The 27,500-nt window shown below is 41.3% G+C and overlaps 1 protein-coding gene and 1 pseudogene across 1 annotated transcript in view; one reads left to right on the plus strand and one right to left on the minus strand.

The window, feature by feature from the left end:
* The window catches only part of HECTD4 (HECT domain E3 ubiquitin protein ligase 4), a 525,771-nt gene that overhangs the window by 382,991 nt on the left and 115,280 nt on the right, over positions 1-27,500 (minus strand). Inside the window, exons 17-19 of the mRNA XM_085880170.1 lie at positions 21,674-21,806; positions 10,090-10,388; positions 5,786-5,969 (exon numbers count right to left, since the gene is read on the minus strand). Of these exons, the coding sequence (XP_085736296.1) occupies positions 5,786-5,969; positions 10,090-10,388; positions 21,674-21,806 (616 nt within the window). The remainder of the gene's footprint in view (positions 1-5,785; positions 5,970-10,089; positions 10,389-21,673; positions 21,807-27,500) is intronic.
* Positions 22,860-24,486, plus strand: LOC147029253 (uncharacterized; annotated as a pseudogene).

Here is a 27,500-nt window from a genome sequence, read left to right on the forward strand (position 1 = left end):
GGACGGACAGCCGGACGGCCTGGGTGACAACAATATCCCTCTTCCGCCATGCAGCGGGGGATAAAAACTCTTTCAGAGAAAAAAGTATAATAATAATCATAATTCTTTCCCTTGTCATTTGCTCTCGGTCTTGGTCATCTTCCATCTGCTTGGAAATCCATGAACATCATTGCATTTCATAAAACGGTGCAAGAGCTGATCCCCTTCATGACAGACCTATCAGCTTACTTCCATTCATCAGCAAGGTCATGGAATCCATCATTGCGGTTGACATGAAACCCTTCCTTTTCCCCAACAACCTAATCTCAATTCACCAATTTGATTTCCATCAAGGTCACTCCACATTGGACATGCTGCTTATACTCACCCAACAATGTATGGAGGCTTTCAATGTCAGACTTAAGATCAAGGCCATTTCTCTGGACATATCCCATGCTTTTGATACAGTCTGGCATGCTGCCTTGGTCTCCAAACTCTCTGCCTATGGAAGCCAAGGCTAACGCTATTCAAGGCTTACTCATTTCTCGACTGTCGTAACCAATGGATAGCACTCAATGGAATCCTTTCATCGCCTGTCCCTGTCAAGGCAGGAGTGCCTCAAGGGAGTGCTCTAGGCCAAGTCTTTTTCCTGATCTTCACAAATTAGCTCTCTTACACTCTGGAAAATGCTCTTTATCTCTTTGCTGATGACTCCACCATCTTCAGTGACATCCCTTATTGTCCAGACAGGCAGGCTGCAGCCTTTTCCCTCTCTTCAGACCTTGAAAAACAAGTAAAAAGGACATAAAATGTCATAGCCCCCGTTGCTTTCATAATTTTGCTGGATGGAGTTCAAGGGCTTGCCCATATTTATGTACAACTAAAATGACTGCCAGTCTACCAGTCAGCCATCTTTGATCAGATCGCAAAATAAAGTGAGGTGCACATGTATGCCATCATACACTGTGCTTGTGCTAAGTTTGAACAAAATCAGACCATGCATGTTTGAGAAATGGTTCACGTTTAAGTAAGAAAATGGCCGCCAGTCGGCCATCTTGCATCTGAACTCGGCAAAAAAATGTCATGAATTTGTGCACCATCACATTTTGTCTTTCTGCAAAGTATGAATGAAGTCGGTCCATACATGTCAGAGATATGGTTGCGGATGCACGGACACGAAAATGGAGACCAAATCCATAAGTCCCCGTTTCGGTCCAAGTCCAACGGGGGGGTAAAAATCACAAACTGGTCAAATACTTGGAATATGTCTTTCAATCCTGACATTTCGCACACTCTCACCATCTTTCTGGAAGGACCGTCTGGGAAACTGTCCTGTCTACTTTCTGAACAATCTTCTTTAAGAGGTCCGGTCATTCAAACTCCTGGGTCTTACGATCAGCCATGATCTTTCTTGGGGGAACTACATTTCAAAATTGGCCTACAAAAGCAGCCACCAACTGCGCATTGTCCATCGTACAATGTCCTTCCTTGTCAGACCTGAACTCCTGTCCACCTGAAAGGCTTCATCTGCAGCTTGAGGGAGTACTGCTCTCCTACATCCCATCTTGCTCGACTTGATGACGTGGAAACCACTGCTTTTCAGATCACTGGAATCTCCTGCACTGAAGCTGAATCTGTGGGCCTATCACTTCACCATCACAGACAGGTTGGTGGTCTCTCTGTCCTCTACCACCTCCTTTCTGGTCTATCCCTAGCTTCATCTCCAGCAGCATTTCCTTCTCAATTCTTGGTGGAAAGCAAATCAATTTATATTAATTTTTGATGCTTTAAGACCTGGGATGAAGTACAATGTTCCATTTACATTTCTGATTTAAATGTACAGCCTAAATGTGCCTTTAAAAACTCTAAGTCAACCCTCAATTCCTTTTGACTGAATTTACTTAACCGCTGTATGTTGTACATTTGATTTCAAGAACATAAGTTGTTTATTTGTGTTTATAAAGGTGCAATTTTACTGATGTTCACATTGATGTATTTGCTTCGGAGCGGTTTCCAAATGGCATATCACTTTTCCTATTAATTATTGTGCATGGTAAGCAGGCTTCCTATTTATCAATTGTAATATTGAGCTACACAATGCCTTGCCATGTACAAATAACAACAATCATCATCATAATAATAATAATTCCAACAAGTACTGGTACAAGGTACACTGCCCCCATGCCAAATAAATAAAAAAACAATCCTCCAGCACGCAACATCGCCGGGCGCTTTGCAGCACATGGAGTCGGAATTGGGAGGAAGAGGAGAACAATAATTGATTGATGAATTGCATAAATAAAATAAATAAATAATCGTAAAATAATTAATTTCTTCATCAATTGGCTGACAACATACCTAAACCACCACTGTAACTCTAACTGTAATTCCAAATCTGTAACTTTTTGAAAATGAAGTAATTAATCGAAAAATTAAATAATTATTTGATAAATAAAAAAATAAAAAATACCCTTAACAGCCAAATCACTTGTTCACTGTCATGTCCAAATATCAGCTTCCTAGCTCAAAAGGTGCCTGGTGGTAGTCGTATGACAGCTTAGCTGCCGGGGTAGCTATCATTTCTTGAAGCGCGACTGTGTCACTGATGCAGTGCCCCTCTACCAGTACACACACTGGAACTGGTACTCATTTCGCCGACCTCGGAAGGATGACAGGCTGAGTCAACCCCCTGGTGTTGTCAGCAGCCGACGGGGCTTGAACTCAGGACCCTAGGATGCCAAGCCACCACCCTAACCACTGAGCCAACACCAGGCTCAAAAAAGGTGCCTGAGATATTGCCAGGATGAGAAATAAAATAAATAAGGAATTAATAAATCAATAATAATCACGTACTTAATCCATTGATTGATTAATCAAAAAATAAAAAAACCGTTTTTGCCAAAGCACATCTTCACATTTGTCCCCAAATTTCAGCTTCCGATATCAAAGGATGGCTGAGATATCACCCAGACAAACAAACAAACAAACGAAATTGCTCGTTGAGCAATGAATTGCCGGAATAACTTTGTCATATCTCCATGATCTCTGAAAAAACAAAAAAAATTTTTTTTTTTGTATACCTTGGTCGAGGCTCGTATGAGAGCTAACACACAACTCACAGCAAGGAGGCATGAGACAAGAGGGGCGGGAGTGGAAGGGACAAAACAGTGGGGAACAGACACATTCGGTGAACTGTGGAAGGGAGAGGGATGGGGATGGGACGGGGAACATGGCGAAGAGAAGATGGACATTTCAGGGACTTTCAGGAAGGAAAGCAGGAGAAATGAAGGAAGTGGGCTTGGGTGGATTATCGGGGGTAGAAAAGATCGAGGATTTGGATGGGGGAAGATAAGAGGTGGTGGTGAACAGCTGTTTTGAAAGCCTGGAGGGAAGAATGGGAAAGAATAGAGTGAGGAAGTTTATTCCAAAGGCGGGAAAAAGAGGAATGAAAGAGTGAAGATGAGCAGTGATTCGTGATTTTGGTAGTTTTACCAGAAGGGGGTTGTTGGCGGACCTTGAGCGCCCTGTGGAAATGTGGTGGGGACAAATCGCAGAGAGAGCAGGGGGGGAAAGGCTGGAGAGGAGTCGGTAGAAGACAGAAAGACCACCGACCAACCTGCGGTGATTGAGTGAGAGGCCCAAAGACTCAGCTTCATTGCGGGAGATGCCGATGATCTTAAATGCCCTGGTTTCGACAGCGTGAAGCCGAGAAAGGTGGGAGGCAGGAGCACCAGCCCAGAGGGGAGAGCAGTACTCCATCAGGCTACGGACAAAAGCTTTGTAAGTGGTCAGGAGCTCAAGAGGGCCCAGGAAGGACTTAGCACGACGGAGGATTCCCAGTCGGCGACTGGCTTTTGAGGCGAGGTTGGAAATGTGACTTTCCCAGGAAAGGTCATGGCAGATAGTGAGACCCAGAAGCTTGAAAGAAAAGACTTCTTCCAGAGGATTGTTGAGAAAGTGGATGGGGGGGTTTTGTAAACGGTCCTTTCGAAGAGACATAGTGAGAGTGTGAGATTTGTCTGGATTGAAAGACATGTTCCACGTGTTGGACCAGTTTGTGATTTTATCCAGATCTGCAGTGAGCGAAGAAGCTGCTGCTTGCCGGTCTGAGGGATGACAGATGGTACGGCAGAGGGTGGAGTCGTCGGCAAAGAGAAATAGAGGATTTTCCAGAGAGTCCGAGAGATCATTGATGAAAACCAGAAAAAGAACAGGGCCCAGAACGCTACCTTGAGGAACTCCAGCCTGCACAGGAAGAGGGGATGAAAGAACTCCATTTAGGGCCACACGTTGACTGCGACAGGAGAGGAAGTCTGCGAGCCATGAGTGGAGATGGCCTTGAATACCATGGGAAGAGAGTTTGGTGAGTAGGGCAGGGTGCCAGACTGTGTCAAAAGCACGTGATAAAAACCTGGAGTTTGATCTTTAAAGGTCACCAGATTTGCCTTGGCCTTGTAACTTCAAATAGGGACAAGCTATGCATGCACGAGATCAAACCTCCCATGCAAATGTGTAAAATCATCATTAGAGATATGAATTGTGAACATTTTAAGCCTAGTTTGAAGTCGATACGACCATTTTTGAGTACGTTATGACAAAAAAACAATTCACAGTTTCGTCGACCTTGACATTGACCTTGATTGAAGGTCAACCAAACTTAACATATCAGAAGCCAGTGCCATTGCCTACATGAGTGCAAATATTGGTGAACAAATCTGCACAATTGTGGACACTGTCAAACTTTTAAAAAATCTGAAAATTTGCATTTGTTTATAATTCGGGAACTTTGTTGCCATGGTAACCGGAGGTGGCTGAACCAAATTTCATCATTTTTGGCATATAATAAGACACTCATGCAAGATACCACATGCCAAATTGGAAGTCAATCGGGGTCGAAATGACGTTTTTATCGCAATTTGAAATCTTTGACCCGACCCCTCTGACATTCGATCCCCGACCGCTAAGAAGGGTGGTTGGTGTGACACCCCAATGAGACACTACATATGCTTGGATGCAGAATTGGAAGATGCACATTTTGTATTTGGTTTGAAGTCGATACGGCCATTTTAGCGGACGTTATTGCGAGAATAAGAATTTCGGTTTTTCGGTGACCTTGACATTGACCTTTGACCTAGATTCACCAAAAATGACAAGTGTCTAAGTTGGACCATGGCCGACGTCTGTACCCAGTTTGGTCATGATCGCTGAAACAGTGTGGCTGCTACAGGGTAAACAAACACACAAACAAACAGACAGACACACACACACACAGAATGACACACACTACCGACCAACATAATTGCCGAAATCCAAAGGATTCCGGCAATTAACAAACAAGAAAACAAACAAACGAGTGAAAACTAAGTAATCCCTTCCTTCGGCGCTCGGCGATGATGTCATGCCTCGCCTGGATATGGAATTGGGAAGGAGCGGTGTTCAATAAACTTTAATTTCTCTTTGTCAGTCAAATACTGCTATTGCATCAACTACTCAGAAGTCATATCCTATTACTATCTCATGGCATTGAAAAAATTCCCACATGTAATTTGTGAAAATCCCTGCTAACAGGCTGTGCCTCACCTCTCCCCATCACCTCCTTTCCACCCACATTTCTCGTTGTAGGCTCTTTTGGCCTGTGAAAAATTGTTTGACATTTATTCCAAGTCTTTCTGTTCCCCACTGCTCAACTGTAAACTTCATAATCTCCATCCTCTGCCATAGAGTTATTGCATGAATCTCAATTTGCCGAAAAATAAAATTCAGAAAGGAGGGGTGGGGGTGGGGGGGAGAACATGTTGAGTCTTGCCTGATGAAGGGTTGTAAGGCATCAAGTGCTCGCTGTCCATGTCTCTTGTGGAGAAAAACAGACAAGCGTTCATTTTCCGACTTCCCGATGTTGTTGACAACTTCCCATTCATGGGAATCCTCTCCCCATTTCCCCTCCTCGTTATCTGCTACCTCTGGGAAGCTGAGGCATGGTGAGGGACAGTCTGGGCAGAGATTAAAAAAAAATAGAAGATTAAAGGGGGAAGAGATAAAAAGGGTGATAAAACAATGGGAGAAAAAATTGCAGATATTACAAAGAAAAACACACGAGACATTTCCACAATAATATAAACAGCAAGACAAATGAGGAGGTACAGCAAAACGTATAATATAATGTAAACAAACAAACAATGAAAGCCAGTGTTTTAGATGTACACTGTACAAGAAATTTTTGTGTGTAAGACCTCTTCCAATTTTAGAACAAGTCAGTGCTCTGCACCAGAATATAATGCTTCAGATACAAGGAAATGCAAGGAACTTGGACACAGGAGGAAGCCATTTGGCCAGTGATGCCGGAACGTCATGCACCTGCCATCAGTTCAATCTATCAGTCCACTCATCAATTGTGATACTAACCCAGCTTAAACCTGTCTATCCAATTTCACCAGGGAGGGAAGGGATGGTTGAGGGAAGTGAACGGTGGGAAGAAGTGTGGAGAATTTGAGGGGCAGATGCAAGAATATCAACAGGTTTGTGTTTATTTTATTTTTTTTCTAAATAAGGCTCACTTGGCTGTGCCTGGATGGGTTTGAGGGTAGAGAAGTAGCATCTGAAACCCAAATCCTATCCAGGTTCCTCCCTCCTGATGACTTCATCTTTGGTTTTTGATTGTTTGGGTTCCTTCCGATTACTCCAATGCAGGACTTTACCGATTGGGTCTTGCATTTGATTTGAATTGAAATTATTTTAATCCCATTCTGAATTCAATTGAATATTAATAAACGTCGTAGGTCATGTTCAAGTGTCCAATCAAAGCGGGGTTGCATGAAAGCGAGACGTCTTACCCAGTCATCACTGGCAGCATTATAAAGTGGCAGTTCCACTTATGTCGATTATTAATCAGATAACACACAAGTACACAAATACCACACAAAATACACGATACAAAACGATGCAAACACCACACAAAACAAGTCCTGGCGACGGTCTGCAATCTCCGATTGCTCTTTTCCTTGTTTATTTTTTGTTATTCCAATATTCCATTGAATATTTCAGCAATACATGTATACCTACAAACAAAACATACATTTGCTTAGCATATTAAACCACAGAAACACTCCAAGGTGTACCTTTTGAAACATTAATCACCAGCTTCTGTCACATGGATTGCTAAGATGGAGTAAACTGCAATGAATAATGATCCCCATTTTCAAAAAAATTACAAGTCAACTCATGATGCTCTTCACAAATGAGGTGGATTTTCAGACTACAGCAAACCCATTGTTTATGTTGGGGCAGTTATGTTCCATTCAACTATAAAGTCACACACAATGTACCGGAGCGGTTTAGCAGAATCACCTTCGCTCGTGGTGCAAAACCAAAGCATTCACTACTACTTGTGCTTTCTGCGCATTTCTTTACTTGGCAGATACTGGACTCGTTAATGGGGATGGGCGATTCCAGGAATTTTGGAATCAATTTGATTCCACATACTTTTTTTGGGAAATCGATGGAAGGGTGGTAGCACACCAGCTTTCACCTTGCATCCCTCCATTTCACTCTTTCCCTTCTTAAGCTGATAGATGGGTGGGAAATATATATATATATATATATATATATATATATATATATATGTATATATATATATATATATATATATATATATATATATATATATATATATATATATATATATGCATGGTCCATCCATGAAGCCACCCGTCCGTCCGTCAGTCAGTCCGTGAAATCGTGTGACTATATGCCTATAAATCACATCCTGTTTGAATGTCCGTTGCAGACGACACGAACGTCTGCAAATTACGTACTATTGGAATGTTCATTTCACAGTGAAGCAGTGTGACTAGATGTCTATTAATTACGTACTGTTTGAACATCAGCTGCACGCAAACTTCACACACGTGCGACCATGAATTAAGTACGATTGGAATGTACCTTTTTACGCTTTAGACTGCTGAGACCCCTTCGACTGTTCAAGACGCTTAAGACCCCAAAGACCCATAAAAGCCCAAAAGACCCTGAAGACCCAAAATACCCGAAGGACTCAAAAGACCAAAATACCCATATGACCCAAATACTCAGATGACCCAAAATACCCAGATGACCCAAAAGTCACAATACCCAAAAGACCCCAAATACCCAAAAGATCCTGAAGATCCAAAAGACCCGAAGGAATCAAAAGACCCTAATGACCCAAAAGACCCAGAGGACTTAAAAGACCCAAATGACCCAGGGGACCCAAAAGACCCCCCCCCCCAAGACCCTTTAGACACCATGGACTAAAACACCACTTAGACCCCTCTCAGCCTTCATATTCGACAGTTTAGACCCTTTACCATTTTGATCACTTGGACCTTTTTCTTTCCAAATAAATTTCAAATAAATAAATCACCAATATTACAAACAAGAAGACATCATCATGCAGAGCACTATACTTGCAAAATCCATAAAACAAATTTGACCTCAAAAATAATTGGTGGTTGAATTCAATGACCAAATATCCAACTCCTCTTCAAATTTCAAGTCAATTGGATGAAAATTGACAATTTTAGAAATTTTGCCTTTGTTGATCTTTTGGCCTGTTATGACCTTTTGGTCTATGTTGACCTCAAAAAGAATTGGCTGGTTGAATTCATTGACCTGAAATATAAATTATCTTCAAATTTCAAGTCAAATGGAAGAAAATTGAGGATTTTAGAAATACCTCCTTAGTTGTTGACAATGGGCCTATGTTGACCTTTTGGTCCATGTCGACCTCAAAAGTAATTGGCTAGTTGAATTCAGTGACCTGAAATATAAATCCTCTTCAAATTTCAAGTCAATCGGATGAAAATTGAGTATTTTAGAAATTTCACCAAAGTTGTTGACCTTTGGCCTATATTGACCTTTTGGCCTCAAAAACAATAAGCTTCTTCCTTATGACAAACTCTACCATGTGATGAAGTTTAGTGAAGATCACTTTAAAATTTTGACCTGCAGGTGATAGCCAGACAGAATAACAAAATCGACCAACCAATATACTTTAAAAATCTTCCATTTTGAAAGTAGTAAATTTGTACAAAAGAAATGTTTGTATTATGATTGATGTAAATCATGACAATAAAGCAAATGTCTGACATCAATTTCTACACTGATGTGTGGAGAGGCGAGCTGTTTGGGTTTGGGTTAGGGTTAACATTAGTAACATTAATATTATGCTATTATCATTTGTGTTGTTATTACTTTTGTTTTTAGAAGTGGCCTTGGAAGAATGCCACCATTAGCTATTTTAACACGGTTATACACCTCAACAAGGACTCCCCCCCATCCCCCACCCTTGGGAAAGGGGGGCAAATCAAGTCACTACAACCTCCATCATGTGACCATTAGTCCTTTTGTCAAGTTAATTTGAGATTGGATAAGTAATGATCAAATGTATCAAGGTCAAAAAAACACTCAGACAGACACCAAATTGTGTATTTTTGCATGATTATACCAATTAAAAATTGTGAGCATAATAGACAATTATAACACTTCAGGTGGTGTTCATCGAATTTTGGCAGAGTATTGTAATAATATGTACTTATTCATCATATATCAGACAGGAAAATTGGTCCACTTCATAGAACTGGACAACTTTCCTATTTTATGAAATAAAACTTGCAAATAGAATGGCATTCGGTGGAGTGCATACCTCCATCAGGCTGAACAGTTTACGTTTTGTATCCCATTAATAGGCCGGATCTGGATCCAGACCTTAACCCAAATCGAGTTGGCTTGTTCTTGTCACCTAAACAACTGATACCCCAAGTTTTATCATAATCCATACATAACTTTTTGAAAATCTAATCAATTCGTTGTTGCACACATCCAACCTGTCTACCAAGTTTTGTCCGAATCCGAAAAATTAGAGTAAATGCCAAACCATCTGCCACTCTTTTAAGATATGGATTTGAATAAAATAAACTTTTAAAATGCACCAACAAAAACTTTTTTAAAAAACAAACAAATAAAAAAAAACGCTAATGCAGATGAATTGAAAGAGTAAAAAACAAAAAAAAAGTACAGAGAAATATACTACATGCCAGCGCATTTAAAAAAAATTATTTAAAGAAGTCAAAGTCATACCAGGAGATAAAAAGTCTGCAAGCTTCTCCAACAGTACAGAAACCAGCTGACATGCCGCCTTCAAACCTTCTTGCTCTTTCACCTTGCATCCCTCCATTTCACTCTTTCCCTTCTTAAGCTGATGGGTGGGTGGGAAAGATAACTGGGATAGTAGAGCAGGGGAGAGATAAGGAAGAGCCTTGCGTGTTAGAGAGATAGCAAGGAGAGAGATATTGGGGGGTTGAAAAATTAGAGAAAATGATAAAAGCAAACGGGAGATAACAGATGGCTGATGAAGAATGTGGATTCCAAGAGGATAACTGGTGAAAGGAAGGAGGTGGATAAAGACGTGCGTGAGACACACGGTGAGAGATAGAGATAGAGATAGAGATAGAGATAGAGATAGAGATAGAGATAGAGATAGAGATAGAGATAGAGATAGAGATAGAGATAGAGATAGAGACAGAGATAGAGATAGAGATAGAGATAGAGATAGAGATAGAGATAGAGATAGAGATAGAGATAGAGATAGAGATAGAGATAGAGATAGAGATAGAGATAGAGAGATAGAGAGACAGAGAGAGAGAGAGAGAGAGAGAGAGAGAGAGAGAGAGAGAGAGAGAGAGAGAGAGAGAGAGAGACTTTACTTTTGTAAACCTTTATTTGTACAAGCTTAGAAAAAAAGAGTTACACTTAACATTCAAAACAATTCAAAATAAGAAGGCCAAGTACACAGCTAAAATGAAATAATAAGATGATTATGGTCTACTTTACACAATGCATTCCTGTGACACCATTTCTGCTTAAACATTTCAAGATTATTAATATTTTGGTGAAAATAAAATTCTGCACGTCACCTGGCCACGGAAGGGCCTTAAAAACTGTTAAAACATTGTAATCAGCATCAGGATTTGCAAGAAGTTTAGCTTTCCTTGTTTTATAAATTGCTGGTTTCCCTTCTGCTATTATAAAATTGATGAGAGCAGATTCAACATGATGTTTGGAATTTAGCGACAACACGAAAATAAAAGTACGTAAAGAAAATACAATTTTCATGAGACAGCACAACTGTGATAAAAAGGTAAAAAGTGGGGTCAGTCTTGCGCAGTCAACATCGGCATGATATAAATCTTCAGAGGGCATACAAAAGGGGCACAAAGCAGAATTTAAACATTAAAATGATGTTATAAAACATTCGTAGGTAAAATCATATGTACAATTCTCCAAGAGATATCACCAGTCCGTTTTACAATCGGTGGGACATACATGACAGCCCATTGTGGGCACGGGGGGGGGGGGGACCCTGGAGGCAACATCCCCTTCCATCGGGATCCAAAACTATCTTTGCACACTGAAGGATGCCGTATGGTCACACAAAGGTGGTACAGGCACTTTTTAGCAACACTAGGAAGTGTAGAGGAAGACAGGATCACAGTTTCTGTTGATCACAGTTTCACAAGTGAAAGGCCATGATGCGCGACTTCACATGAACTAGGTTTTGACCTCCATCGGACGAAGTATGGCATATTATGTTTGGCCGCAGCCAATGGTGGCCTCCCCCAAAAAAGTCCACCAATCAAGCCTGGATCCTGTCCAGCAGTACTTACGGTGGTTGCAGGCAAATAAATCTATCCTATGGCTATGCAGCAACCAAGTTATTGGCCACCAAGACACGGCCCATAAAATATAGATGTGGTTGAGCTCTTTTCCACATGTTCAATTTTTTTCCTTATTTCTTCAGTCGTGTCTTCCCAGTTCTTTTTTACAAACTGTGCGGAACCCAGGAAAACACCAAGATAAGCAACACTTTCTGCCTTCCACTCTAGATTTTCCGTAAGTGGAGGTGGAGGTGCCAAGATAGGAAGGCAACTATTAAGGTATGGCACCCACAGAGCCTTATTTTTATTCAATTTAACTTTTAGGGAAGAAGCCAGGAAAAAGTTCTCAAAGATTCAGCAAGTGCAGCAATATCTTGGTTGTTCCTGATTATGATACAAACATCATCAGCATAAGCAGTTACCGTGAACGGAGGACTCCTTCGAAAGCAAGTTAGACCGGCGATATTCTCCCTGAACCTACAAAGGAATGGTTCTATTGCCAACGCAAGAAGCAAGCCTGAAACTGGGCAACCTTGCCACAGCCCTCTCTGAACCTGTATAGGGGAAATCAATTAATTGTTAACCTTAATTAGACTAAATATGTCAGTGTGTAATAATGACATAAATGCTCTGAAATTCACCGCAAATCCATATGCTTCGAGACAAGCCACAAGAAAACATGATCAATGCTGTCGAAAGCTTTTTCCCAAGTCCAGAAAAAATATTCCAAAGTCATTTCGATCATGGCAAGCGTACGTTACATCCTGAACCACTAAAATGTTCTCATAAATGGAATGACCCGGGATCACCAAAGACTTTCTTCAATTGATTTGCCATCGTTTTTGAGAACAGTTTATAGTCAGTACAAAATATTATTGAGACCGGTCACCAATTTTCCATCCGTCAGAGATCACCTGACTTTGGGAAGATACTCACCACTGCTCTCCAGAGACTTAAAGAGCAGGTTGCGGGTCACCAAAACATGTTCTGAAAATTTATCAATATGATTATATGTGCATTAAATAGTTTGATGCAAACTATTGTGGTTGCCTAACTATTGGGAAAATTAATGGAATTTAACTCCGAAGTTGTAATTTCTCGAGGCTGTTGAAAAAAACAGCCGCGTGCCATATATGGATGGTGACGTCACGTTCTCCAAAACAAAGCGGACGCTCACTCGCTCATTGAAGAAGTGCGTCCAGTTCAGCGGGCCGTGCTTTCACTTTTTTGAGCTTGCAACTGTCTATATTATCCTTTTTTATTTTGAATTATTGTATAACAAAGTTATTTGGATATTTTTTACATCATGCCTCGTATGTGTGTCATGTTTTGCAAAAATGGCTGGAAAACGGGTAATCGCACGCACCGATTCCCAAAGCAATCAAACATTCGCCGGCAGTGGATAAGATTTGTACAAACAAAACAGGCGAAATTTCCCCCAAAGAAAACGGGTAAAGAGGACCCTTTGGATAGACTTGTCATTTGTGGTGACCATTTCACAGCTGAGGATTACGAAGCCAGCCGAGGAACTGATAGGGATGGTTATGAGACATGTGTTGGTCCCCATGGGTCAGGAATTATGAACCAGAATAGCACTAAGTTCCTTGACTTTGCAAGAAGTCATGGACTTACGGTGGCTGGTTCATGGTTTCAGCGTCCACAAGCTCATCGCTGGACTTGGTATTCCAACGCTGGTGGTGTGGCAAAGGAGATTGACCATGTCCTCGTTGACGGTCGCTGGAGGATGATCCAGAACTGCAGGGTCTACCGGAGTGCTGAATTCCTCAATACTGACCACCGGCTTGTTGTAGCAACTCTAAAGCTGCACCTTAAATCCTGGAGAATGGTACCATCCCAGCTTGGGCTGGATGTTGGCAAGCTCAAGGATGAGAGAGTAGCTCAGGAGTTTGCGAACAGGCTGAGTGGATATTTGGGGTATCTGGGTGCTTTGCGGGGTCCTGAAGAGTTGTGGAGTGCCTTCAAGACCACCGTCCTTGATGTTGCCGGTGGATGTCTTGGAACTCACCGCAGGGCAAAGAATAATTTTGTCTCTCAAGGGGCACTGGATACCATTGCCCAGAGTCGCAGGGCAAGGCTGAATGGCAGAGCTGAGCTGTTCAAGGAGCTGAGGCGTAAAACTGTACGTGCGCTAAGAGTGGACAAGGAGGCCTATGTGTGAGGAATCTGTGAGGAGGTAGAGCATCACCTATGGTCAAGTGATTCTCGTCCTGCTTAGAGTGGAATTCGCGCATTGCGTTCATCCAAGCCCATCCCTCGGAGCACTGCAGTTAGAGCAGCGAGTGGCAAGCTCTTGACAGAGGAGTCTCAAGTGAAGGCCCGCTGGGCCGGTTACTTTGAGCGGTTGTACCAGGCTGATCCCCCAGCTGTCGAGTTGGACGTCAAGGGTGTTACAATCCCTGTTGCTGACCCTCCAAACAACTGTGGTCCACCTTTGCTTGTGGAAACAAGGGCTGCGGTGAACCGGTTGAAACGGGGTAAAGCTCCAGGGATCTGTGACATCCATGCTGAACTTCTCAAGGCTGGTGGAAATGCTGCACTCATGTCATTGCATGCAGTTTTGTCCTCTGCCGGGAACACAGGCATCATCCCAACTGATTGGAAGAGGGGCATTGTTGTCCCTCTCTGGAAAGGGAAGGGTGATCGCCAAGACTGCAACAACTACCGAATGGTGACGCTGCTCTCAGTGCCGGGCAAGGTCTTTGCTCGGATAATTCTCGATAGGGTTTGCCACCATCTGCTTGAGCACCAGCGTCCATAGCAGTCAGGCTTTACACCAAAGAGGTCAACGATTGACCGTATCCTTTCTCTTTGTGTCCTCACCGAACGCAGACGAGAGTTTCGGCAGGGGAGAGTTTGCTTGCAGCCTATGTTGATCTCTGTAAAGCGTTCAATTCAGTGAATTGGGATGCCCTCTGGAGGATTCTTGGTCTTCGTGGGGTGCCACCAAAACTGATCGATCTGATGTCTGAACTCTACTCTGGTACTGAGAATGCTGTGAAGTGTGGTGGTACCATCTCTGACTTATTTCCAGTTGCTACTGGAGTTTGTCAGGGGTGTGTACTGCCCCCCACACTTTTCAGCACTTGTATGGACTGGATTTTCGGGAGGATGTCGGAAAGATCATGCTGCGGTGCATCGTTTGGGAATGTCAAGATCTCGGACCTTGATTTCACAGATGATGCAGTCATCTTCGCGGAGACTTTAGATATCCTTTTGGGGGCCCTTCGAGGTGCTGAATGAGGAGTCGGAGCCACTGGGATTACGGGTTTCTTGGGTCAAAACTAAGATCCAGGCTTTCGGTGACATCTTGGATGCTGCTGTCCTGTCTGTCTGTTTGTGGTGAGGATGTTGAGGTCATGGAGAGATTCACTTACCTTGGCAGTGATATTCATGTCTCTGCTGGCTGCGAGTCAGAGGTCAATAGACGTCTGGGTCGGGCCTGGGGAGTCATGGATTCACTGGATCATGGGGTGTGGCGCTGCCGGTACCTGTGCGGGAGGGCGAAAGTCCGAGTCTTCAGGTCCTTGGTGCTTCCAGTCTTGCTCTATGGATGCGAGACTTGGACTCTTACCAAGGATTTGAGACGGAGACTTAATTCCCTTGGTACCAGGTCTCTTCGGAGAATCCTTGGCTATAACTGGTCAGATTTTGTGTCCAATGAGCGGTTGCTGAGAGAGACTCGGATAACATTTGTTATCTGCATGGTCCGTGAGCGTCAGTTGCGGCTGTATAGACATGTGGCTCGTTTTCCTGATGCTGATTCTGCTCACCAGATTCTCTCAGCGAGGGAGTCTCGTGAGTAGAGGAGGCCAATGGGCCGACCACGTGCCTCGTGGTTGCAGCAGGTTGACCAGCATCTCAAGGAGATGGGGATGGGCCTGGCATCTGCCTGGGGGAGGGCCAGACGGAGGCCCATGGAGTACCGGCAGAAAGTGGACGCAGCAACGCGCTGTTCTGGCACATGCTCCCATACCTGACCCTGACTACTAAGGCATAAACACATCTGATCACCACTCTGTGAATAAGAGTTGTTGGTTGACAGTTTCTCCAGATACTGCTCTGTCACAGAATCAGTTGTTGAGTTTAAGTGAGAAAACCCTTGAAATGTATTATTAAAGAGTACATGGAAAAACACATAAATATACTTTCTGAAAAACACAAGCATGAAAAAATTTCTCAACAAATCAACTTATTGTTGATTAAATTACTTCTTTAACAGCATCAGCAAATTGGGCTATTTCATTTCAATTGTAAAAAATTGATCAATTTTCCACTTTTTTTTTCTAAATTCGGTAGAATATTTCCCAATGAGGCTAGACATATTTTGGTATTTATATGCCACAACAGTCTCTTGAAAGTTGGGGTTTGTTCTAACTGTTCACTTTCACTGGGGTCAAGCTCAGCTGTCAGAAAGACTTCAACACCAAGGCTACGGTGTATAATATATTTGGGTCCATTATTGAATCATTCTATTTCTGACTCTTGAGTGACTAGAGGGTTAAAAATTATTATATCAAGTCACAGACGAATCAAACTTTACATTATTTTATGCATCGAACAAGAAAATGAAAATCTACAAACCAATCTGTCTGGTGGAGTCTGTCAGTGTCAGTCCTGCCACTTGTACACGAAATAGACCGTTTTCTGGCACTTGCAAGGAGCTCAAAATTATATGGCTCAGGGCCAGAAACTCCATAGTATAAATTCCCATAATCCTCCGATTCATCCTCGGCAATATCGGAATGAAAATACTCAATTTCATCGCCGCTGAAATCACTCTCTGATTCGCATCTCGCCATTGTTCACACGCCGTTTCCGAATGTTCACGAAGTTTTCGGAGAACGTGACGTCATAGCATCTTCGGTAAATTCCGGTCTGTTTTTCGATCACTGACAAAAGTTTTGACTTAAAAGTTAAATTTGGCATATTTTGAGTTTCAAATGTAAGAAAATAATTGCCCAACTATTATTAATGTGATTACAACCTTCGAATCACGCGAAGTCATCAGCGACCCAAAACCTGCTCTTTCATGACATTACACCAGATCGCAAAGATTCCTCGATAACGTTCAAGATAACGTTCCGGACCCACAAGGTCCCAAAATTCCAAGAAAAATTCAGCAGGTATACCATCAATTCCAGGTGCCTTTCCAGAGTCCATTTTACCCAGGGCTCATTCTAGTTCTCTGAGGGTTAACAGTACCTTCAGTTCCAGACGCTGAGTCTCAGTATGGGATGGCAGATTGGAGGTAAAAAGGTTTATCTTCCTCTCATAGATCTTTTTTTGAAAATAGTTCTGAATAGAACTTTCTCATGGTATTTTTTTACCTCATCAGAATTTGTAATTACATTTTCAATGGGGCCCATTACTAATTTTAAAAAAAAAAAGCCGAAATGGCTTTGTTTCGGATTCAAGTTGGAAAAAGGATTTACTCGGGCTATCCCATAGCTTTAGATTTTGTATTCTAAGCCTAACTAATAATCAAGCAACCTTTTCCTACAATAGTTCCCCAAGCTGAGTCCTTCTTTCTAAGAGTAATTTATAATTTGTCTTATTGTCTTGTTTTGGCAGTTTGTTCTGCAGTTTTAGAATTTCGGTTCCTAACCGGACCAATGTGATTCGACTTTTATGAGTCCTGTATGAATTCAACTGTTGACAAAACAGCCATAAATGGGTTTTCAGATGTCCCACCATACATACTAGGTAGAAAATACGGCTTTTTTTTCCAGCTAACACTATCCAGAGATTGTGAATAGCTTCCTTAAAAGCGGCATCATCGAGAAGACTAGTACAAAACTTCCAATAAGCACTTTTACGTTGGAATTGGGGACAAGATAGACCCACAGTGACCATGTTGTGGTCACAAAAGATGGAGGGGAAAATATTTAAGGAGGCTACAACATTCATTAAACATGGGGTGATGCACCAATGGTCAAACCTCGCGAAGGAGACATGACCATTGGAGCATCGACACCATGTGTTCTGTTGGTTATTTGGATGCATCAAGCGCCATACATCAAGGAAACCGACGACGGAAAGAAAATGAGAGAAATCACCATGGGCTTCGGGATGTGGTTCCGGTGAGTTTCTGTCCAGTTTGGGCTAAAATGCACATTTAAAGTCACCCCCTATGCATATGCACTGATTGAAATTGAACAATTTCAAATGGCTTACCATTACAGAAAATAAAGATTTTTGGTCAGAGATCTCACTTGGTGCATAAACATTAAAAAAGATAAACTTTATGTTATTAATCACCAGTTCTAGGGAACTATAACGGCCCTTTGTCACCACCTATCAAGTCGGCAAGATTCAGCTGCAAGCCCTGGCCTTAACAAAAAAACAACTCCAGCAGATCAGGAAGACATGTTACTGAAGAAACATTTACCTTTAAAAATGCTGCACCAGTCATGCTCAACCTTATCAGTGATGTGAGTTTCCTGAAAGAGGATCACATCAACTTGCTTCCGTTGGAATAAATTATTCACAGTAATGGATGCACACTCTTGTACAGTTTGAGACCCGTTACACTTATCCAGGGGATCCGTTTCATTTGTTTGTTCAACGTTATGCGAAGGGATTTCATCAGAAGCCGTGATATTTTTTGTAATGAAGGTCTCCATAATCGAGCACAACCTTTTTAACAGCACCGAGTCATTGGGAGCCCTTCGTTTACTTGCAGCCGATTTAAGTTCTGTATCCATGACAACAGTTTGATGAGAAAAAGTAATATCGTTATTAGTTCAACCACTGTTTTCCTCCTCATTAGTAACGTTACTTGTTGGAGTTACGGTAACCTCTTTCTCATTGCGAACGTTAACTGGTAGAGAACCAGCAATCTCCTCCTTACACCCTGCAATAGTGTGACCTGTTCTGCCACATCTGGTGCACGAGGCTTTGAGACAAAAGCTTTTTAAATGTCCGAATATTCCACACTAGAAACACGTTAAGGCAGCGGATGATGCATAGATTTGGTTATCAACATCCTCAAAATTGATTTTAAACGAAATGTTGAGTTCCGTACCTTCCATCGACCCCCCCGCCCCCGGTCTGGTAGGACCATATAAACCACCTTCGGAAACTCATTACCTGCTTTACACATTCATTCTGACAACCGAGAGGAATCATGGAAATTCTGGAAACCATTTTACCATAATGGGATAGCATGGACATGGTCTTATCATTAGATATGAAAGGCAGAACATTTGATATTACTTCTCTCATCGCAGGAGTTATCAATGGTGCTGCCATCATAAAATGACTGCTTTCCGTGGTTATTCCCGCACACACGAACTCATGGATGAGTGAAACGTCAGAAACAAAAACAACCACTTTCTGGATCATATGTGATGCAGCACGAATATGTTCATCACCATTTATACACTCAACTGCGAGGATAATGTCCTCGATGGGAACTCCTTCAGGAGGCACGCACACAAACGCGTGCTTCCTGGTTAATCCCTCACACGCATCACTACGAGAGAGTGTGTTCGCCCTGATGGCGATATTATCACCCCCTTCTTGACCAAACTGGACAAGAAGGTATCAAACTGAAATAAGTCAAACTAAAATAACTAACAAAAACACAATTGAAGCAAACAGGCTGACAAAGTGTTGTCAAAGCAGTTAGGCTTTGACAACCCAGAGTGGGTCGGTGTCGGTGTCTGTCTGTCTGTCTGTCTGTCTGTCTGTCTGTCTGTCTGTCTGTCTGTCTGTCTGTCTGTCTGTCTGTCTGTCTGTCTGTCTGTCTGTCTGTCTGTCTGTCTGTCTCTGTCTGTCTGTCTCTGTCTGTCTGTCTCTGTCTGTCTGTCTCTGTCTGTCTCTGTCTGTCTGTCTCTGTCTGTCTCTGTCTGTCTCTGTCTGTCTCTGTCTGTCTCTGTCTGTCTCTGTCTGTCTCTGTCTGTCTCTGTCTGTCTCTGTCTGTCTCTGAGTGTCTCTGTCTGTCTCTGTCTGTCTCTGTTTCTCTCTCTCTCTCTCTCTCTCTCTCTCTCTCTCTCTCTCTCTCTCTCTCTCTCTCTCTCTCTCTCTCTCTCTCTCTCTCTCTCTCTCTCTCTCAGGTTTGGAGGAAATTCACTTCAAAATAATAGCGCAAGTTCACCGGGTGGATGCTGAACGAAGACTAAGATTTAGCAGAAACTTTCTTCAAAATGAGAGGGCAAGTTCACCGGGTGGATGCTGAATAAAGATGAAGGTTTAGTGGAAATTAACTTCAAAATAAGAGTGATCGTAAGTAAAAGAAGAGCAAAAATAAGAGCAGCAGCCGGAAACGGGAGACAGCCGAATATGCGAATATACAAAAGACACCAAGATTTGCATTATATTGTTGTTGTCCGGGGGTCGGTGGCGAGAACGACCGTGAGGTGGGGAAGTTTACGCCGTTTCCCACCGGTCTCCCCGGAATTATAAGCCGTTGCTCCGGATAATTCCGAAGTCTGCGGGTCGATTAATCGACCGTGAAACGCCAATATCTCGACCGCGTGTAGTAGGGTTAATTGTCGAGATCCCAATATACCTAAATAACCACGCAGTCTTGGCTACTGGGGATTCACGCCCTCGGCACATCTTTCTCGAACCGGGTCACTCCACCGACTGCAGTAGAGTTCCAACTACTGACTACCAACTCCAGTTCGGTTGCAGCCGAGCAGAAACTGCCAAAGCCGTGCCGGCTAGGATTAACGGATTATCAGGGATGAAACCCCGTCTCAACTCAGACCTGGACCATGCTGCACTAAATAAAGAAAGGACAGAAACGAGCTGGGGACATTTCTAATAATTTATTTACAATAAAAGACGAGGCAAGACTTATCGCGAATATGCAATGCAGTATTTACAATGATGAAATAAACACTTAAACAATTCCACTTACAGATGGGCCCACACGCAGATACACACACACACACAAAAAGAAAAGAAACCCCGGAGTTTTTATTGGATCCTCCAGCCGATGAGAGAGACGAGCTGGGGGTCAGAGTTCGGATGGGCACCTGTGGGTCGTCGAAGGTCCCAGCCACACGTGTGGGACTCGTGGCTGGTGGCGGCAGCCACGTGGAGCAATCGAGCTCCGGGGCGGAGATCAGGGTCATGGACGGGACCCACCAAGGCTCCAGGAACAGGCTGGTTCACTCACTCTCCAGCCCACCCCCATCAACCAACTTGTAACCACACAAGTACTCCAGATCTCCCAGCGGCAACGACAATGACAACCGAGTCTGCTCGGGGATATATTTCCTCCCACACGGGGAGGGGCCTTGGCGAGAATCATCTTGCTGTCCGTCCCTCATTGGCCTACAGCCGCACCCTACCGGAGCGGAGGCATGGCCCCTGTTCGGAGACCCCAGTTATTCCTCCACGTGGCTTCGCTCAAGAAGAGTAACAGAGTCAACGCTGCAATAGCCATACAAGAACTACGAGCCAAGGACTGGAACCGCGAGGCCCCCTCTCGGCAAGTCAAGGTACGAGCAACCAACGGGTGGTGATGGCGCATGATGGGCAGGATGGGTCATGCAGATGGGATGGTTGTTGGTTGTTCGATGGTTTGTTGGAGGGTTAGTTGGATGTAAAACCGAACTGAAGACATCACAATGCACACATTTAATCCTCCCGCTAAACAAAAGGACGGGGTCCTGACGACACACGTACTTACCGGCATAACTAACTTTGGGACCTGAATGTTGAGTGCGCATCGTTTCCAGATTCGTAACAATATAATAGATATGGCTGGAACAAAGTCATAGGTTTTATCTAATTGCATTTGCCTACGTAAGAGTTCATTCCTATATCCGTACTCTCCATTTACGCAATCACTTTCATCGACCATATTTATACCCTTTGATCAAAGCACACAATTTATATCAATGCCTGTACGTGAATAACTGACTGATTTTGTACAATATTCAATGAATGCACATTAAAGTTTGTGTTTCAAGATAAAACTTATGGAGTTTAAGCGTCGAATACCCAACAGATTGATGGGACTACATGTGTACCTGGAAAGTTCTTGTAGAAGTACAAGGTAACTGTAAAAGTGACTGCTTCCAACATCTGGTTCTTCCAACCTCCGAGTTAGCACTCCAGCAAGTTCTCTCGTTAAGCCCACAGAAGGTAAGGCTACAGCAGTGTCTACAAATAAAAACACAGGAATGAGGTGTTCACAATAAAGATGAGAGTAGTATGGCTTTGGGGCTTCTGAGGCACCTCAAAAATTTACATGTAAGTGAATGGGGGAAAAGGGAAAAACTTATTCACAGACAACAAAATCCTCCCAATTTGCCTTGTTTTACTTCCTTTAGACCACACTTTCGAGACTTTTCTTCCCCCAAAGTTTCCCAAAATCTTCCTCCCCTTTTCACCATATTTTCACCAAAACCCCACTTTTAACCAATTTTACCCACCTCCATTTTAACCAAAATTCATCGTATTTCTCACTATACTCAAACAGCGAACCAACAAACATTTGTTCATGTTCTATTTTAGGGAATATTTTAATTTTCTGATAACACTCATCACCATCGAGTATACCTGAACTTGGTTCTTGGTTTAACTATCTTTGTTGAGCAGAGATGAAATTACAAACCTCTCTTAATGCCCTTGTCTGAGCATATCATTTTCAGATTGTAGTCGATTATTTTTCCATTGATTTCTTGACAACCATCAAAGTTTTCTGTCCATTCAAGGATGTTAATTTTCTTTACACCTTCTAACTTGTATTTAAATTTATTCACTTATTTGTTTTATCTACTTTTGTTTTAGTTATTTCTTCAACAAGACTTTTTTGATATTTCTTACATTCATTATGTTTCCCATTCTTATACCAAGGCTGTGATTTTCTCCACTCTTCGGTTTGGTTGTTTCTCACATTCATCATACCAAGGTTATATTATTCAACAAGCATTTAAAAATATATCTATACTCAAACCTACATGGCAATGCTCAACCACAAAAATGGGTTTGACTGAATTTTCCTTAAACCCAGGAGCATTTAATCCCCTCAAAAATGCCAGCTCTCTTAGTCAGGAGATATTTTAAAGCTCTACTCACATGAAGAATGTTATCCTACAAACACCCCTGAATTTCACAGGCAAACCATTGTTCTATCATTCCCATGATGTCATCAACTTATCTTATTGATTTCAACACAAAGTTCGGCTTGCTTCATTCAGAGGATGTCAGTGGAGCATTTCGACCTTGTAAATGAGTTTCAATCTTTTTCACAACAAGAGAGGTACGTTATGTTTAAACTGATTAATTATATGTTATATACAGCACCAAATCACTATACGATTAATAATTATTGTTTTTCATTTCTGACAGGCTCTCCCCAATAACAAAGTTGATGGCTGATGTTGAAATTCAAGCCAATGAATATCATGAAGAATGGCAGAATATGAATGAAACCCTTACAGAACTTCAATCAGTTCGACTGGAACTACATAATGAGATGATGAAGTGTTTTGAAGACCGATCCCATCCTTAAAGTTTCCCCCGAGCTGGGAAGACAACAGAACAAATGATTGACTGAAACACCTTGAATGAGAAGTTATGTGAGAGGTAAGATAAAAACTTATTCACAAACTTTTATAAGCAGAGACAACTTGGTGTTAATTTTACCCTGATTGTATTTTTATTTCCAGCATTAAAAATGAACCAAAGAAAATGATGGTTGGTCATGAAACCAATGAATTTCACAACGTTGAATGGGACTATCTTGAAGTTCCATGGAGTGCTGACTCATTCCCAACCTGTTCCAGTTTAAACCCCTGTCTGGATAAACTTGACACAAAACTCAATCTTCTGGAGGTAAATGTTTTACGTATTATTTTATTGAGATTATTATATCATCATCTTATTATACCCAAATGGTTCTTCCCTCTGTTTTAAACAGAATATGGTGTCCGAGTTTCAAAATCGCAAGCCATCTGAAACAGACTGCTGGGAGGAAACATTCAGTTTCACAATTGAATATTTACCCCCACCAAAAGAAAAATGTTTAATGTTTTCCATGATGTTGAATTATATCTGCTTTGCTTACAATTATTTAATTCTTAATTACAAAAAACAGGACAAAGGAGAGAGAAAAGGGAAAGTATGCTCCTCCCAATGACCCATTGCCCCCCTTGTCCCATCCCTCCCTTCCCCATGTGTGTGTGGGGAAGGCTGGGGGTGGGATGAGGGGGCACACAGGGGGGGATGATGGGGATTATGGGATTATGGGCATGGTTTGTGTGGGCATGGTCTGTGTGGACGGTCAAAGAAGGGGTGGAGTCAATTTTTTGAATGTATTTTTATTTATTATCTTTGTCTTTTGTAATTCCTGTGAATAAAATGAACCCAATATTTCTTCTCCCATTAAATCATTTAATTTTTAAGTCCAAGGAACTGTATCTATTACAGCAATGATTTTTAAAAGTTCATTTGTCCATTGTTTAGTGTCACCTTTTTTAATGTGTGATTTCCACCGATATATTCTTACTATATCCCCAACTTTGAACTTAGGCTTTCTCAGATTATTCTCTTTTTCATATTCTAATTTTGTAAATGTTTCTGATGGTTTTGATTTTGTTGAGTAATAAACTGTATTGTTGTAATTATCTACAATGTCCTGAATTAAAGATGCCCATTGTTGAGAACCGAGCTGAGTCAATTTTTTAGATAGTCTCTCTTTTAAAGTGTGATTAAAACGCTCAACAACAACCCCTTTTCCTTCATTAAAGGTGCTATATAATGTAATACAGTTATATTTAAGAGAATTCAAAATGTTTTGTTGCAGACCTCTGTTCCCTCATCACTCCACAATTTATAAGGTTTTCTCTTGCTTTTATTAAATATCTGTTGGAAGGCTAACATAAGAGTATTACCTCTTGTTTTTCAAAGGAATAACCCATGCATATCAACTTCTCAAATCAATAACGGTTAAAGCATACTTGTACTCGTTATCATTGTTGAGTTAAATTAAGTCAGAAGACCAGATATAATCAACTTCTTTGGAATAAACCTTCCTTCTTTGAAACTTTGTGATTATTGGTTTATGCAATTAATCAGCTAATTGTTCTTCAATCTTAATGACATCATGAGAGCCTATAATATTTTTGAATTTCCAAGCCCAAGTCTCAATTTATCACTGAACATGTTCATGATAAACCCATCAACTTTTTCTCTCAACATTGGATTTGTATCAACGACAAATTATACAACATTTCATTGATCCGCTTTGTGTTTTTCTTCCAATGTTGTGCTATTTCCATAATCAATGTTGTGCTTCATACACACTTCATCAACTCTGTTTTTAGGATTAGACCAAGGTTTAGGATTGTAAGCTTCATCTAATCTTTTATCCAAGTTTGTGCCCAGGCTACAGAAAGAATATCCTGCGAGACAGAGTTCCCCCGATATTCCAGTTGTTGTAAATTTACTTGCGGAGAAAAACTTTTGGATATCTCCCCCACTTTTATATTTCGAGATGAATTGACACCTTTTAGAGCCACACACTAAGCATATCCCCTTTTGATAAACTCGAATATTTTTACTTTTAACATTCGAGATATTTTCAGTATTGGTTTTCTTTTTACATTTGAGACAACTAATATATTTATGAAAAAACTCATATATAGAAAATACTTATTTTGATTTTTCTATCATCGTTTGGAATGCAGCCCTAAATACCATAACCACTTGAAGAATAACTTTCAGATTTTCATCTTATTTATTTCGGATGAAAATCAACTGTGAAAGTTATATCTATACATTTTCCCTTCCTTACAGCAACCGCCTTATTAAAATATTCGTCATTCAACTTATCAAATTTTGAGGTTCTTTTTTTCTTCTTCACTCAAAACACTCATTTTAATCTTCATATCTCACCTTGAAAAGTCTTCATCTGATTTTCTCAATTTTTCTTTCACTTCTACTTCACTTAGCACCTTATTGACCATAAAGGTTGTTTCAACATCAATTCCCTCATTTCAGACTGTTGCCTTTTCAAAATATTCATCATTCAACTTTCGAATTTCAAAGGCTTTTCTTCTTCACTCAAAACACTCGTTTTAATCATTATATCAATCTTTGAAAATTATTGGTTTAATTTCTCGAACCTTTCCCAAATTTCCTCTCTATTTTATATTTTAACATGTTCCTTTTCATCCATCTCCCCAAAGAATATCATACATACATTCATCTTGATTTATCAATATTCCTGTATCCAAAATAAATTTTTACATCAGGAAACCAATAAAATTTCTTCAAAATTTCTCAAAGAGCTTTTATTTTATCAACTTTAAAACCTCTTCATTATTTTACATTTCAGTTAAATCCAAACTTGTTGGTTTATTAACATCGGTATAAAGCCAATCTTTTATTGAAAACCCCCCATTCTTATGTTGTACAACATATTTATTAAAATACTGAATAGCCTTTTCTTGCAAGAACGCTTGAACAAAGAAATGATAATTTTCTTGAAGCCTTCTTGCTGTCATTTATGGATCAGAAATATATGACAGATTAATATGATGAAAGGTAATACCTCCCCATCTTCCTATTGTTAAATCAGTTTGTATTCCCTTACTTATAATGTGAATTCCTGTTCTTTGTGTGTTCATTATATAAATTCTGGCAAGCCATTCTTAATTTTAGCCTTATTAAATTTTTTTATTTGTTGTTTGCTAATAGTACTTCTACAAATTGCATTGTCTCCACCGAGTGGATAATATTCCTCTTTACAAGACTGATTTAATTATATCAGGTCTTCCAGGTATATTTTAAATGACCAATTATACCCAGAATAATTCATATCATATCCCCAAGGTTCCATTCTCATAAAAACTATACGCCCTTCTTTAAAAAATTTAATTTCAATTGGAACTGTGAATTCTGTATGAACCGTAGATAAAATCAACATTACTGTATCTTTGAAATCCACAGCCGTTATATTTAAGGATATATATTGTGATAAATCACCTAATCTCACCAAGTCATTCACATCTTTAGGACTTGGATAATTTATTAATTCGATAAAAAAACTAGAATGACTGCTAATTTGAGCAAAAAAAGCGAGAGCAGACGCTGTCTCAGGCAATGTTTTTGCCGGCTTCGCAGCCAGCTTCATCAGGCACAATAGAGTATTTTGGTCAATTGTGCCCGATGAAGCCAGCTGCAAAGCCAGCGAAACATTGCCTGAGACAGTGTCTGCTCTCGTTTCTTTGCTCAAATTAGCTGAGTCTATCTCGTTATTTGCTTTTGGTTGAAAGCACCTTCTTCTTCTTTTTAAAAAAAAACTATATACAGTATATTTAAAGAAAAAGAATATATGTATTCTTTTTTTAAAGAAAAATATATCAAACACACACACACACACACACACACACACACACACACACACACACACACACACACACACACACACACACACACACACACACACACACACACACACACACACACACACACATATATATATTGTTGCGAATTCGTGCCCACCGGCGTGCGAACGGCCACGTGACTCGAATCGCGGCACGTCACCCACCAGACGGACAATTCTGCCGTGACCCTCTCAGACTAAAGCCGGGAGCTAGTCACGGGTGGGCCTTTCGGCCTCACCACGATCGTGCCAATCGGCAACCCGCGTGGGATAGGGTTGTTCGCCAAACTCGACCTACCTAAGTACCCACGCGGATGGTAGATTGGGCGATCGCACCTCGCCGCAGGTCGACTCCGGACACGGGCCGCTTAAGCGATCCGTTCCGTGCTATCGGGATAACCGAGCGGTATTATCGTCGGCCTCGAAGGTTCCGATTAATTATCGGGCGTATTAAGCCCATGACG

The sequence above is a fragment of the Eptatretus burgeri genome, chromosome 4, assembly GCF_056783735.1.
Source record: "Eptatretus burgeri isolate ZD-2024b chromosome 4, Ebu_testis_v1, whole genome shotgun sequence".
In the NCBI taxonomy this organism is placed as follows: domain Eukaryota; kingdom Metazoa; phylum Chordata; class Myxini; order Myxiniformes; family Myxinidae; genus Eptatretus; species Eptatretus burgeri.